Source organism: Epinephelus fuscoguttatus, linkage group LG1, assembly GCF_011397635.1.
Source record: "Epinephelus fuscoguttatus linkage group LG1, E.fuscoguttatus.final_Chr_v1".
NCBI lineage: Eukaryota > Metazoa > Chordata > Actinopteri > Perciformes > Serranidae > Epinephelus > Epinephelus fuscoguttatus.
The window spans coordinates 17,812,171-17,828,385 of NC_064752.1; the positions used below are offsets into that span (position 1 = coordinate 17,812,171).

Consider the following 16,215-nt stretch of genomic DNA (forward strand, 5'->3'; position numbering starts at 1 on the left):
AACGACTACGTTAGCATAATGTTTATCGTTTTAATATACACTGGATTAGCTGCAATAGTAGCCTTAACAACCTGTGCCACTAACGTAACAGAGCAGCCAAAAGTTAACGGTTGTTTTCTGTTGTTACCCAAACTTACCTAACGTTAGGCTCCCAGATAGAATCTGACTTAACTTTTAACCCATTTGACACTAATTCAACGTTGAATCAAAATGCTATCTGGGCGAATGTTATGCATCCCAAAACGACAACGCTACACAGTTTGTATGATACATATCATTTACGGTTGGCTACTTACCGACTGAAGAGACTGTGGAGTATCTTGCCCGGCTGCGCCCAGCTGTTCCTGTGTACATTCTGCTCCGCACGCTGACTGGGTAGCCAAGTTGTTGTCGTCACGTCATGCGACTAGTAACCACTTACGCATCTACTAGATACGGGATTGCGTAAACTGGTCTGGTGCAACCAAAATTAGTGAACAACTAGTTGCAAACTAGCTAGTAATTCCTAAGGGTTTAGTAGTGGTTTAGTAATTACTAAATCCTGAATTTAGTAGAGAGATATGCCAAACTGGTGCAACCCCACCCAGAACTACTGAGGTTTAGTAAAAGATTATGATTTGTGGTAAAATAGCCTAAGTGCATTTTCACGTGACAAGTTAAATATTTTTGTGTCTCATAAATTACTCAGACGTTGACATGAAATAACTCAACTTTTGATTTCACATTGGACACACGCAGCAGTCTCCTGGGTCAAAGTCCTGTGTTGATTGACCCATCCATCCACCTTGACCTCATCCTTACATAGACATTGTTAAATAATACTGAGTCTCCTGACTCCCTCCTTTGCTCCAGTCATAATTACAACACCTTGTAAAGGCTGTTGCCTAACAATAAATGTAAATATGGATTGTAATAACCTGCTTGTACTAACAGCCTATGGAGTCTTTATTTTGGGGCCCCGGACAGTCTGTTTCAAACATGCATGCATGCATACACACAGAATCTGAGGTTTATGCTACAAGCATGTTTCATTTTTTGCTGAGAGGAAACTCTGGCATGCACAGACAGAGCTAATGCTGCTCTAAGTCTCCCAAAACTGATGGGTTAGAAAAAGGGAATAAACAACACTTCAGCCACACACATTTCCATCAGGCTACTTCCCATATATTATGCTTGATTTTAAAGGGATAGTTTGATAGTGTGGGAAATATGCTTATTTACTTTGCTGCTGTGAGGTAAACAAGATACTCATGTCTGCACAGTAAATATAAAGCTACAGCCAAACGGTTAGCTTATCTTAGCATGCTAACAATGGGAAACAGCTAACCTCGCTCTGTCAAATGCTAACAAAACCAGATTAGCCGTCTCCCCCTGTTTGCAGTCTTGTGCTAGACTACACTAATAGGCTGTTGGAGATAGGCTCATATTTAATGTACAGTTATGTTATATACTTTCTTGCCTAGAGTTACAGCCAGGACACAGAAACCTTAGCGCACAGGGGCTGCTCTGTCCAATCATAAAAACACCAGGCTAGCTGTGTTCCCCTGTTTGCAGTCTTTGTGCTAAGCTAAGCTAATACTGTTGGTGGTAGCCTCATATTTATTTACACTTATGTTATTTACTTTCTTGCCTAGAATTACACGAGATACCACTCTCATGTCTGTAAAGTAAATATGTAGCTACAGCCAGGAGACAGTTAGCTTAACTTAGCATACAGGCTGCTAACAGTAGGAAACAGCTAGCTTCACTCTGTCTAATGGTAACAAAACCAGGCTAGCTGTCTCCCCCTGTATGCCATATTTGTGCTAAGTTAAGCTAATACTGTTGGTGGTAGCCTCATATTTACTGTTTATTTTGTTTACTTTCTTGCCAAGAGTTACACAAGATACCACTCTCATTTCTGTACGATATATGAAGCTACAGCAGGAGACAGTTAGCTTAACTTAGCATGCAGGCTGCTTACAGTGGGAAACAGCTAGCCTCATGCTGTCTAATGGTAAGAAAACCAGGCTAGCTGTCTCCCCCCGTTTGCAGTCTTGTGCTACGCTAAGCTACATAATCAGCTGTTGGTGGTAGCCTCATATTTACTGTATGTTATGTTATTAGCTTTCTTGCATAGAGTTACACGAGATACTATTCTCATTTCTGTATGTATATGTGAAGCTACAGTTCGGAGACAGTTAGTTTAACTTATTACACGGCTCTATTAAGTGCTGTATTCTGATTGGTCAGTCGCGGCAATCAGCGGTCTGATATTACTGTGTAATGACCGTTGCTAGTAGCAACGGTCATTACACAGTTGCTATGTAGCCCAGCGTTGAAGTGAAGTGGCTGATTTTAACATTTCTTTTAACTTATTTGGAGAGTAGCTATAAGGATTTTGAGGAATGGGATGCCGCTGAAGAATAAGAATACGGACTTCCTCTGCCAAAAACAAAAGAACACGGATTTGAATATGCACTCGGCAGTCATGCTTAATGACATTTTACGCAAGTTTTATGTCTCGGTTCAGTCCACTAAGCCTGGGTGAGTACAAAACTTTCACCAAAAGTTGTCGAATCCGGTCGGTTTTAATGCACTTCGCGGAGGCAGACAACATTATTTATTTAACTGATAATTAACCATGTAATAAGCAGGATAATGTATAATGAGCCGGTGAATCCTGGGAAAATAATTCCCTATTCCCCTGTCGGGAGTTATTTTCCCAGTATTCACCGGCTCATTATACATTATTCCTTACTTAGCATACAGGCTGCCAACAGTGGGAAACAGCCTGACTCCAATGGTAACTAACTCAGGCTAGCTGTCAGGCTAGCTAAGCTAGGCTGTTGATGGTAGCCTCATATTTACTGAACAGGTTTGAGAGCAGTATTGATCTTCTCATCTATCTCTCAGCAAGAAAGTCAATAAGTGTACTTCCCAAAATGTAGAACTGTTCATAAATAAAAATAATAATAATAAAAAAACAGTCACTGTTGGTCTAGACAGAGAGATATTCAATATGCTAAATTGGCTTAATGTTGAAGAGACTTGTCAGCTCTGTGTTTTGACAGTCTATGAATTTGAATGCTGTAGCTCCAGCAGAAAACAATTAATCTGATACTCAAAATGTTTCAGTGTGTGTAACAAAAACCCCAAAGAAGCCTAAAATTTTGCTCCCCAGTCATTATTTAATTGCAGTTGACAAGATTTTTAAAAACCTCCTCAGGACTTTTTTTTAGGATAACAACCCCGAATCAGGGATTTGAATTCCAATAAAACAAAAAACAGCACTGCTTGTTAAAGGAGGAGAGGAGAGGAGATGTGTGCTGAATAATTATGCATCCTGTCTTAATTAGATCACCTTGTTCCTCTGTTCTGGCTCTTCTTTAAAGCTGTTGGAGTGGGGGAAATCCATGGAGGATTGTGCAATCGCTAGTTAGCAGCTGTGGTCTGTCATGGAGTGCTATGGACTGCTAATCCCATGATGCATTTTCAGTGGAGGCTACTTGTTATTATAAGTTTGGACAAAGAGCTGCTGCACTGTTAGTTCATTAGCACATGGCGAGAATAAGGCCCCTCTGAGAGTGCGTAATCACGTTTGTGTTTGGGGACTCGAGCAGCAATTATGTCTCCTATTAAACTTCTTCCACCTTGGAATTTGGATATGCAGTTCTGAATAATGCATGTGTTCAGAGAATTAATTAGCCCATATAACTGCTGCTGTCACACATTTCACAAGTGCCTGTTGATGTTTTGGAGGAGCTATCAAAACATCTCTCCCTCCATCTCTGCAGCCTGTCTTGTCTCTGAGATGCTTTTACTGTCTTGTTGCTCTGGGCATTGTGTGCTGTAACCTCTCCTTCTGTGTGTCACTCTCTTGTCTCTCAGGAGTACCAGGGTTCCAGTGTGTTGGGCCAGTTCGTAACCAGGTTTATGCTAAGAGAGACGTCCAGTCAACTGCTGTCTCTACAGAGGTCCCTGCAGTGTGCCATGGAGGCTGTGGAGGAACAAAGCAGCCCTGCCCCGTCAGTACTGCAATATGACACAGTCTGTATTGTGTTACTTGTACAGATTCCAAGACACCATCTATACTGTGGCCTTGAGCAATACTTACTCACCCGAATGAAATGCATTAGTGAAATAAAGAGAATTCCTCAAGTTCACTGGCAATGTTCTGATTGCTGGCAGATCTCAAGGTTACAATTATGTGTCAGGACCAAATATTTCTATATTCAGTGCCAAACCAGGAAGTAGTGCAAGTTTCCTGTACCCTAATTAGTGTTGCCAACTTGGCCAATTCCTCGCTAGATTTAATGACTTGTCAGACCTTCGTAGCAACTTTATTTCTAAGAAGCGACTAATAACAAATTTAGCAACTTATTCAGACCATTAGGAAAGGGGAGAAATATATAAATTCATTTCCATTCATGATGCTCAGAGTTATGACAGTCCAAGGCTCTTCTGCTATTAGAGTGGGGTCTCTCCTCCTCTCTTCCCTTGTGCTGTGCAGTAGGTGGGGGTTTGATCGTAGTGAGCTTCTATGGTTACACTGACGCTCTCCCTCTCTGGATTGGAAGCACAAGGAAGTGGTGTACTAATAGTAAAAGTGCCAGAGCTTCGATTCCATTCAAATGTTTTGTTGAGGGTTTTTCTTTTAAAACTGATGCAGTAAAGTTGTAATACGTCCATTAATGTATAATTACATCACTGATACGTAATTTAGTGTATGATGTCATCCAATGACTTTCAGCAACTTTTGGAGCTAGTGCTAGCTACTTTCATTGCAAAAGAGTTGGCAACACTGCTTGTACTGCGACAAAAGTGGTGCATTTCAACACCCATATTACAATACTACGCAGTATGCCAGAAAAAAAAAATAGTATTTCACATGCAGTATGCCAAAAATACTGTACCAGAATGTCTCACTGCATCCAGCCGCTATCACCACTCCCTTCCTGTCTTTCATTTGGTCAAGCTGTCCTCCTTCTCTGTCTCCACATTCTGTGTGAGGTCCACATCCTCCTCCTCTTCATCATCATCCACCTGAATATTACTGTTTGACCTGTTGAAAGTCAGATACCAGAGTTATGAAATTATTCAGTGTGCCCTGTTCCTCTGTCTTGTCGCAGCACCTCAGCAAAGGTCATCCTGTTTAAGTATACAGTTTAAATCAATCATTTCTTAAGTTTAAACTCACTATTCTCTTAGTTTTCCACCTTAACTCAATGAAGACTTCTTGAACCATAGAGCACAATGGACTCGGTAGAGGAAGTGCCACTCTGTATGTTACATTAGACATTAGGGCTGTGTATAGAGTAGTGCAGGAAAGAGTTCTAAAATGAAATGAGTTAGCATTTTAGCACTTCGGGTTCCCTCATCTCGAAGTTAATTGTTTTTTTGATTTTTTTTGTTTGTTAGATCCCTGAAAACATGTCTGTGGCTAACACAAAGTTAAGAGACTCTCATGTTCTCGAGCGTGAATTTTGAAGCCTTAACATTTCTTGCAAGAGGCGTATGCTGACAAGTGGCTAAATGAGACGACAGAGCGTCATCATGCCGAACACATATTAACAGCTTAATTATGGTGGTGACGTTGAAATCATGTGACCGTGGTGTGGTTTGTTTATAGCCGAACACTTTTTACTACTAGTTATTGCATTTACAAAAGTGGCGTCAATTTGTGAAGATGATCTCGCTGAACAAAACATATAAACGTCATAAACTTCTGCTTGCAACAAAGCTTGTTTTCTGCAAAAATCAAAGTCAAATGGAAATATCCTATTGGCTTTTTGTCGAGGGAACCAGGGCGGTTTTAACGTCCAGGTTAGCCTGCAAAATCATCAGCACACTGTTGGCACGAATCTGGTGATATGATACGTGCCAGGATACAGGGATGACAATTCAATATATTGCAGTACTGTAAGCAAGGGGATATATTGTGATCATTTATAATCAATTTTTTTGAAAACTATCAGTGCTAGCGGTGCGCCCATTTTGACTCTGCATGTTTCATAACCCTGTGTTCTTTCTGTTTCAAGAGTGAGATGGCGGAAGATAGGTTAAAACACTGGAGGATGTAGCAGACAGGGGCTTAAACACAACAGAAAATTGCCACAAATCTTTGTACTATTTATGAAAAACTAAGTGTTTTTGAAAATCAGTTCAGTATTGCAAAATATAATATTGCGATACTCAAGTGTATCAGTATTTTTTTTTGCACCCCTATAAGACAGAACACAATGTCCAGATACATGAGAACAATAGAAACGAAAAATGGCACCCCTGCACTAGAATGACATTTCCTTTGCCAGGTGTTGCACTATGCTGTACTATATATTGCACCATATTGTATTATAATATTCATTACCCCACTAGCCTGGGAAACACTAGTGTGTAGGCTGAAATTTGGAGGCAAAGACCAAAAAAAAACCCTGCGAGTCATGTGTTGTTAATCAGGCTGATGTCTGACGGAGAGAACTGTTTCAATTACTTTTGAGCACAGCCATCCATAGCATAGCACAATACTATACTTAATATGTTGTGCCCTTTATTCTTCTACATATTTTCCAAACTGCTGCAGAAAGCATCCCTACAGTATGATGCAGAGCTGCATGACCTCTCTGCTATTAAAAATGAAAATTGTCAGTGGAGACAGCATCTGTATAAGCAGTAAGAAAATCCCATTTATCATTGCTACTTCAGAGGCGTTTCTTCAGAGTGTGTCTTTCAACACAAAACTTTGGATCTGCTACATTCTCACAGTAATTCAAACAGTCGCCTCAGTAATAGGCAGACAGCTTGAAACTCAGTATTTCTGTCAGAGAGCCTAACGCTTTCATTAAATGTAAATGTAGCTCATGGAATAAAAACAGATTTAAATTGCTGCCACCAGTTTGGAATTTGGGGAATCACTGAGCTAGGGTCACCGTTTAAAATGGTAAAATGATTGCTATTTTTTGCAATGGAAAATCCTGTACTTTCTACCTTCCTTGAGACATTGTAGTTCATTGAGAGTCTTGAGATAGGCTCCTGCATTTCTTTGATGCATCACCTATTAAAGAAAGTCAATGCAGAAGATGCTCAGAGAGACAATCCATCCAGGACGTTTAATGAGTATAAATCTATCTCAACACAGGTCAATATCATGACAAATGGCTTTCAAACTCTTTCAACCGACTGTTGATGATTTAAATAACAAGGATGCCTCCCCCACTTTCCGTGGCTACCCAATTTGGTAGCACAGCTGAGGCTGTCTGTTACACTGCGTGTGTCGGGGCTCAGCAGAGCTCTCCTCTCTCCCCTCTGGGTGCCACACTGGTATTATTGGAAATAATGGAGTGATTATAGCCAAGGTGAATTATTGAGAGGGGACTGGGGGAGGCAGAGGGGGGGAGTAGAAGGAGAAAGGATGATATGGGTGGCATTGAAATACAGAACAAGTGTGTCACGGAGGACGAGAAAGCAAAGAAAAACGAATACAAAAATTAAATGAATAGCGCAGAATGTCTGAGATAAATGGAAAAAAAGGAGAAAGAGAGGGGGCGTCGTACAAAAGGACATGATGAGGATCTTTTAGGGTGTGAATAACTGTTAAGATTGTGCAAACAGGTATAGATTTTGAAAAGAGAAAGACAGAGTGTGTGAGCAGTGGGAGGGGCTGAATTAGAGACATATTGAGTTGGCAACAAACAGCTTATTTCTCTCCTCTGCTTCCCTGCAGTGGATTTATGGCTGTTGCAGTGGCCTTTGGGCTCCAGGCTGTTCTCAGCATGAGAACCTCCTAGCAATGCGCTCCCTCTGCGCTGTCAGTGTGAAGCTGCACACACAGACAGACACACACACATAATAACATGCACACACAAAGACACAACAAAAGGGAAGAGAGACACACAGACACACACACTAACAAGAACAAATAAATGTGCGTTTAGAGACCCACAGACACACACGAGTGAAGTCACAGCATGCACACACACACACACACACACACACACACACACACACACACACAAACACACATTGTGAGGGTGTTGGTTGTGTCTCTAGTGTCACACATAGCCACACAAAGTGCTTGATGTCCTGCCCTTGACACTTTGCATGTACAGATGGGAATCACTTTCCATTTACCACAGAGGTGGTGTGTGTGTGTTCTTGTACTTGATACATAGTGAGGACCCAAACAAGTGAGGACGTTTTTGAAAAGTGAGGACGGTTTGCCCAATCCTGACATCTTTTAAAGACCCTTTTGAAAGTTGACTTGGTTTTAAGCTTTAGGTTAAAATAAGGTTTAGTCTAGTGTTTGGGTTTGGGTTGGGGTTAGGTATGTACTTGTGATGGTTAAGGTTATGGTGACGCCTCATTTCCAACACTGTTACCGTTGTTAGCACTCTTGGTGCTGTTAGCACTATTAGCTGCCAGCTGCTCACTCAGACACCTAAATGTAGGCGATCACAGCTCAAGCCTTGTTTCCACTTATGTATGTGACTGGTGTCCATAGATCTATAAATATACAAATGATGCCTCTAGTGTCCAACACAAGGAAGTGCATTTCTTTATGGGTGGATAGAAACCTGTTAGAAACTACCTATGGTCATGGGAGAGAGGCTAATTTTGTCAGATTTTCGCCATCCAGTAGTTTGGAATATGCGCTTGGAACATTACCGTGATAGAAACAGGATGTATACTGCATGGCAACAAATAAATTAATATGTTGGCCTGCCAGGTGTGCGCCATGTTTTGTGAAATATTTCTATACTAAGACGTATGAAGGGCTGAATGAGTCATAATGACAATCTGACTGTATATAATGTGTAACCATATTTTAGCTTAATAACATTATTCATTACTGTTAAAACTAGATAAACAAGTATTTTTTTAATCATACAAACTCACCAGCACAGGCAACTGAATTGAAGAAAATAGCCTGTTAGCCAGTTAGCAGCCTGTTAGCTAAGGTAGCACACAGTCATACAGTCTCAACGAAATCCACTGCAAAAGTTCAATTTTTTTCAACGTACTTGAGGCAAATTCCGGACTGAATTATTACAGAGGGGAGGAGTTTCGCAGGCACATCGGCTATCACAGAGATTCCAATAGGAATGAATGAATGAATGAATGAATGAATGAATGAATGAATGCCTCGTCTCCATACACATATGTAAGTGGAAACGAGCAGTAAGGGGCCAAGGAATGCATCATGTCAGTGAGGGTCCTCACAAAGATAGAGGTGTAAGAGTGTGTGTGTGTGTGTGCGCACACATGGGGCCATCCTTCTTAACACCCAGCGTGTGGGTTAATAAGCACTGGTGTGTATCCGGCCGCTCTCTAAATGTTTTCACCTCTATTCTGGACACTTGCTGTTTATCTCTGGTTCTTGTGTCTCACACCGTTGATTTCACTCCCCATCTCTCCTTCTGTCTCACACATTAACCTATCTCAGTTTCTGATTTGAATCAATTATTAATTCATGCTTCCTTTGCTCTCTCCCTGCTTCTCTCTGTCTTCCTCTTGCACCCTGTCTCCAAGTCTTCTCCTTGTCCTCCTGTAGTTTAATTCCATTTCCTCTTCCTCATTCCCCCGTGTGGCTACCTCTGTCTGCCATATCTTCAATTTCTGTTTTATTTTTTTCCCCACATCCCTCTGACAGTTGCTGTCTTTCTCTCTGATGTTTGTCTCCCTGGGTCTCCACTGCTGTCATGGCAGGAGAGAGGCAAAGGCACCGGAGCTGACAGCAGTACAGGGGAATGGCAGGCGGTGTGGTCGCAGGATCCATAATAACCTGTGCATGTCCCCATCAGATCCCTGCTCTCGCATCCTGTCCACAGGTAAGAGGAAAATCCTATTATATGTTAAATCATTTTTATTCTGCATAAATCCCATGAAACCAAAACTCAACATATTCCCTTATGTTTTATGTTTAATCAAAGACCACACCTAACAATGTACTAATTAATCTCTCAGTACTCTCACACTTCTCTACTCGATTTGTTTCTTTCAACCCTAAGTTGATTGGTTCTTAAAGAAGATGTAATCTTTGGATGTATAACTGGAGGGCCCACTGAGCACAGGCCCAGGGGACCAAAGCAAGGCCTTCTCATGTAAGATATAACTTAAATTAACACATAACGACCATGAAGAGACTCAAACTGACCACAAAGTAGGGCTACTCCCCACTAAGAATTTTCCTAGTCGACCAATAGTCGTCATTTAGGGCCATTAGTCGACTAGTCGCCTGCATGTTTACAATATTAATTCAATCATCAAATGATATATTTTGGGCGGGGCAACACAATGGTTTGAGTTGAAGGTGTGAGAAAGAATAGTATCAGTAACATTGTTAACACTGTGCTACATTACAGAGAAATACCAAACCGTACTAATGAACCTTCATTAATATAGGCCTATATTTTATCTACAAGTGCACGTCACACACTGAGCGAGCCGCCTGTTAATGACGCTGTGGGCAAAGCAGTAATGATTGTGCTAAGTGGCTAATGGGCATGTAGTTACTTCCATGTTTCAGATGATACGTCATGTTTGAAGTCGACCAATGAAGATGAGTTTACATATCACCTTGGGTTCATTCTTCACCTTCTCAAAATGATCCCACACTTTGGATTTCCTGCCCGACATGTTATTAACTAGCCTGTGGAATTTAACGTGACTCCTGTCTGACTGCTGAGCGTGGCCACTTCCTGTGTCTGTCCTTTCAAAATAAATCCCCACATGGTCTAGTCATATAGGTTTTGATTGATTTTAACAAGGCGCAGCTCCTAATAGAGTTTCAGAAGCTTTTTTTTTTTTTTTTGGTTTTTCGCGACTAAGCGACCAATGAAATCTTGCTGACTAATGACCTTTCTGGTCAACTAACGTTTGCTCGACTATTAGGGGGCAGCTCTACAACGAAGAGACACAAAACCACAGAAAGATACATGATTACAACTACAAAGATACTAAAAACCACCTCAAAGTCTGTGTGTCTTGCTCCTGTGTAGGAGAGGTGGCAGGGCCCTTTGCATATCTGTGCCCAGGGGCCCATTGTCTCATAATCCACCCACGCATACATTTGTATATATAGTAGATTTTAGCAATCATTCCTCAAACAGGAGTAAACAGTGCATCTGCTGCAGACTATTTTCAAGTGAAAATCTGTGACAGCAGGATGGTTTATGTGCGACTGACTCAAAACAAACTATCATGCACATTTTCATCACAATGCAGAAACATTTCTCAGTGCAATTATGTGTTTCATTGATGTGTTTTTAAACTCCGACTGAAGTTAAATTGCTTTTTTTATCTGCTACGTATCTGCTCTGTAAATCACTTGTTCTGTGTTGTGTCCCAACATTTCCATTAAACTGACAGACACTTTCCCATTTTGAACCAGCCAATCAAACCTTGTGTCAAGCGGTGACGTCTGCGTTCTATCATAGGCAGAGAGCAGACGGTCACACTGACCAGACAGCAGCCTACACAACACAAGAGTCACAGACTTTGAGCAACCCACACCAGCTTTCCTGCTAATGTCTCCTTCTTATCTGACTCACAAACACAGACACACATCTTGTCCTGCAGCTGAGCTTGTTGAGGGAGCCTCCAACCAAACATTCACTGAGGAGAGGTGCACTGCTGACATCAGTTTGCGGGCTGGCTAGCTCATTAGCTGCTCAGCTGCAGCACGTAAAGGAAAATCTCACCCCAACTGATCATTTGTTTATCAGTTACTTGAAGAAAACTTTATTTCCCTTGTATGCCTCTACAGTGAACAAACATAAAAAAAATGTCTATGAATTGAAGTTATAAGGGTCCATGTTTAATAACAACAAAACTATGTCAAAAACTCTCACACAACCTGCGCAGTATAATCTAAGTCATATTCACCCAGTTGTATGCTCAGTACTTCAAACACATGCATTTTTGCTGAAACCTTTATCTAAAATAGATAAATAAGCAGCACTGGCACACTACTTGTTCTTGTCTGAGACCAGAAACCTCTTAGCAAAAATGCATATATTGAAGTATTCCTTTAAACAGCATGTAAACGTACCTGAGATGCTGATGTGTTTGCCCATGGCATTTAGCCTAGTCAGGAAACAGAAGTTTGTTTCGCTCCCATTTGGACACTGACGCACCCCTCCAGCAGGCTGAGACGGAAAGGAACATTTCTAAGATTTTGTTTTTGATAATAAAAACTATTCATAAAATATTTAAATATTTAAAATCAAGTTGACATTATTTTGACAACATAAAGAGAAGACTTAAGGTGATTTCAGTTGGATTAATACTTTTTAGACAACAGTACTGTCCTACAAAAGCAAAAGATCTTAACTCACCAGAGTGTAGAGGGAAAAAATGACACATTTTTATTTTATCTTATTTTATTTTTTGTCCAAATGAATTGTAGGCATAATATTGAAAATGTGGCTTTTTTTTTTTTTTTTTTTTTTTTAAATTTCTTTATAAAGAAATCTTGAGCTCAAACTTGACCACTGACCCTCATTCTTAATTCAAGGTCCTGTGCCTTTGCATTATATGCAACAGAATAAGATGTCTAGCCAAAGCAAAAGTCAGTAACTGTCATTTTATCTCTCACTTTGTTGTTGATTACAGTGACACTGAAATGAAATGAAACTATCCACTTAATTTAATATAACAGGAATAAGAAGAAATCAATCAGTTCCTTGAGCTTTTTAAAACCACTATACCATAATTATCTTTTGATGGCATATTATCAAATCACATCATTAGGACCAAATTGGTTAAATTAATCTTTGTATTGAATTAAAACAAAACCTTGCAGTATTATTTTTCCTAACTTTTAACATTGCATGTTCTAACACCTAAAACGGTAACTTTATGCATGAGTAAACAAAGCACTTTAAGTGCAACAAATCAAAGCCAAAAAACTTTTTGTACTTATGGGAAACATATCCCACTGTTTTCAACAAAACACAACATAGGAGACACAGGATATTTGTCCACATCACACAGCAGTTCTGTATTGTTCCACAAAGGACAAAATGTCATTTTAGACCAAAATGACATTAAGGTCTGCACGGCAGAACAAAGCTCCATGGCACAAAGGGATAAACACTGTTAGGTTTGTCAGTGTGTGCAGCGTTGTATCAACATCAGCCTACTTGGACAAATTACACCATACTATAAATCAACATTCCAGACATCATGATAATTAGTTTGACATTCCCAACAAAGCACATCAATAATGAAATGTACGTTTTATTGTGGTCTTTTGGGGGTATCGTGTTCAGTGGTGTACACATGGACTCATGGACTATTCCCATCACTGTCATCACAAGTATATTGTGCATAATTAGAGCTGCTATAAGCTCTCTCTGAGGGCTTCTTTTTCTCCTACACAGATCATATTGACATTTTCTAGAGACTGTTGTTTTATGTTGAGCCTCATTTATTTTCTTCACTGTATTGATAGACTGAACATCAGATATATTATCCCACAAGGAAAATGAATGATCCCTAGCGGTCAGAAAACTTAAAGGATCTGTCATTGCACTACATCAAGAGTTGGATTTCTGATTGTACACATAATAAGAAGTCTAAACCTGATTTTGATTAAACAGTAATCGCCATATGGGTGAATGATTCTATATTATTTTGCAATAATTATTTCCACTGAATCCTTTGATTTTTTGAAGTAGGAATAGATATACTGGTATGTGACATGTTCTTTTTTTAAAGCTGTTTCTACAGGGAGCCATTTTCACATAAACCCACTTCTGCATTGCCCTCTGTGTCTTTGCCCTTGTCAGCTGATGATACCATCTGTTTGGTCATGACTGAATTGGGTCTGTTGACACCCATGAAATGATTAAACACAGAGAGGAAACTCTCAGCTGTCTTCCAACTCTGCAGTATATATCAATACTATAAAAACAGACTGTTGCTTTCCTTAAACAAAATCAGGAGTAGTAATACCAACACTCTCTCATACTTCAACGACAGCATAGGTCGAATTCCACTGATTTCGTAAATGACTTACGTGATGTTATATTTCCAGTTAAATGGTCGCAGCTCCTCTGCAAAAACACGCGGTTAAGTTTATCAACAAAACCATGTAGTTAGGTGTAGAAAAAATGTCATGGTGTTTTAAATAAGTACTTTTACCCACAATGCAATGTCACATACGTCACTAGTGTAGCATGCTACACATACTAGCATGATTGGCTCCATTGTTATTAAAAGAAATCAACACTGATTTTGGGAAACAAACACTCGTCTCCTGGGTGAAAGCCCTGTGTTTGTTTGACCCACCCAACCTATCTGTGATTCTTTGATATTTGTACAACAGTAAGTGAACTTTACTACTATAGCCACTAGAAGATGTTGCCTTACAATAAATGTAAGTATGAGCTCTAATGAGCTGCTTGCACAGACAACCTATGTGGTTGGTTTTTTGGTGAGAGCAGGCTTAGTGCAAGCCCCCAGAAACAGTTTTGGGCTTTGCGGGCAATTCAGCATAGTGACCAAAAGTGAAATTACACTGTTTGGGTCCATTGTGTGATGCCATTGGCCCAAAAAGACATTGTGAAAAAGATATCTGTAAATCAGCGGATACAATTTTTTTGAGCATCCCAGCCTCCACGAAATGACTCGTTTCACCATCAGGATTTGATCCATTTGGTCTGATAACATTTCAAAAGTCTAGAAGAGCCACACAATTACATCATTCTTGTCTCCATTCAGGTTAGTGAAGTGCTAAACCGGAAGGTAGCTGCTCAACCGCTGTAAAGCCCTGATCACACAGAGGTGCACTGCACTGTCTGAGCAACACTTGCTGCAGCTTTTAATTTTTGCCAGGCAACCACCCCACCATGTCCTAACACTAACCTTCCTGTGTAATCAGTCTACCATTTTTGTTTTCACAGTAATCCGCGGTTGAGGGTGAGACGCTGTCAGTAAATAGTTTGTTGGGCACAGGGAAACAGAGATCTGTGTGGGTACATGAGACCCTAATAAAGAGGGTGGATCACAGGGAGTACCACCAGTTGGTCCAGGAGCTTTGCATCAATGATGGCCTTTTCCAGGCATATTTTACGATGACTCAGGGGCAGTTGGACAACCTGCTGTCTGTCATCGGGCTGTATAGCTCTAGGTATCCAGCATCCGCTACAACCAGTTTCTCCTCAATTGTCTGCCAACTGTTAACTTGTTGTTGTGACCACCGCAGAAGGCCCGCCTCTCAAATCATCCAGTTGGACAATGGGGAAAAAATGGTGAAAAAAGAGATGACGTGGGGTGGGTTTCCACTCTGAGTTAAAGTTTTTTCAACTTGAGAAGCCAGGCATGTCGCAACTCAAAAACCACAAGCAAAAAGCTTAATTCTCATTGAAAGCAATTTACAAAATGGTGTCTCCAGCTGCTGAAACTGTCTCTGTGTGATCAGGGCCTAAGTCTCTTGTGTGCTTGCTCTTTGGGCCCCAAGGTGTGAAAGATCTGGGTAATTTCGTACGGCTGAAATTTAGCTGAAATTTAGCAAGAATGTGCCCAAAACGGTTACTGCACTCAAATTCAAAATACTGCCGTGAGTTGTGTCCACCCACAATGCTATGTACCGGGACACTGCTAACGCTGCTGCCGGGATACAGCTGAGGAGCTGGCTGCTAATGCTATGTACCGGGACACTGCTAATGCTGCTTGCCGTGCTGCTGTAGCTCAGTCGTAACTGTAACTGATGCTGAGACTCTACTGACTGCATGACTGGTAGACAGCGGTGGGTGGCACAACAGGACAAAACACAAACTCAAAACATAAACATGATTTGCGGACCGTAAAAAAAATGTTTAAATGCGAATATTCTGGCTGTACTATTGTTGTCGCTGAGATCAGTATGTTATATGAACATTATTCCTTAGTCTCTGTAACATACTAGGAGGATTTTACGACTATTTGCTTTAGATTTCTTACATATACTGTAGCTCCTTTAATTTGCCATTGAACAACTTCCATAGGGATGAAGAGGGCCTCACACTCAACACTGATTCCAGTTCTGTTAACACATCCATGACTGAGTAATGCACAATGGAACTGGGACACAGATTTACATTGTTTTGGGTCATTCTGATGATTAACTGTCGTCTCCAGGTGTGTGTGTGGAAGATGGAGAGAACTGGTGCTCTCAGATCAACAGGCTGCAGCAGCTGCTGGATAAACTGGAGTGTCAGGTATGAAACTCTTCTTTATGTATATTTTCAAGTG

General features: G+C 40.6%; 1 protein-coding gene across 1 annotated transcript in view; it reads left to right on the forward strand.

Annotated features, from left to right (window-relative positions):
- The window catches only part of necab3 (N-terminal EF-hand calcium binding protein 3), a 76,894-nt gene that overhangs the window by 41,487 nt on the left and 19,192 nt on the right, over positions 1-16,215 (forward strand). Inside the window, exons 6-8 of the mRNA XM_049588636.1 lie at positions 3,871-4,007; positions 9,685-9,806; positions 16,102-16,181. Of these exons, the coding sequence (XP_049444593.1) occupies positions 3,871-4,007; positions 9,685-9,806; positions 16,102-16,181 (339 nt within the window). The remainder of the gene's footprint in view (positions 1-3,870; positions 4,008-9,684; positions 9,807-16,101; positions 16,182-16,215) is intronic.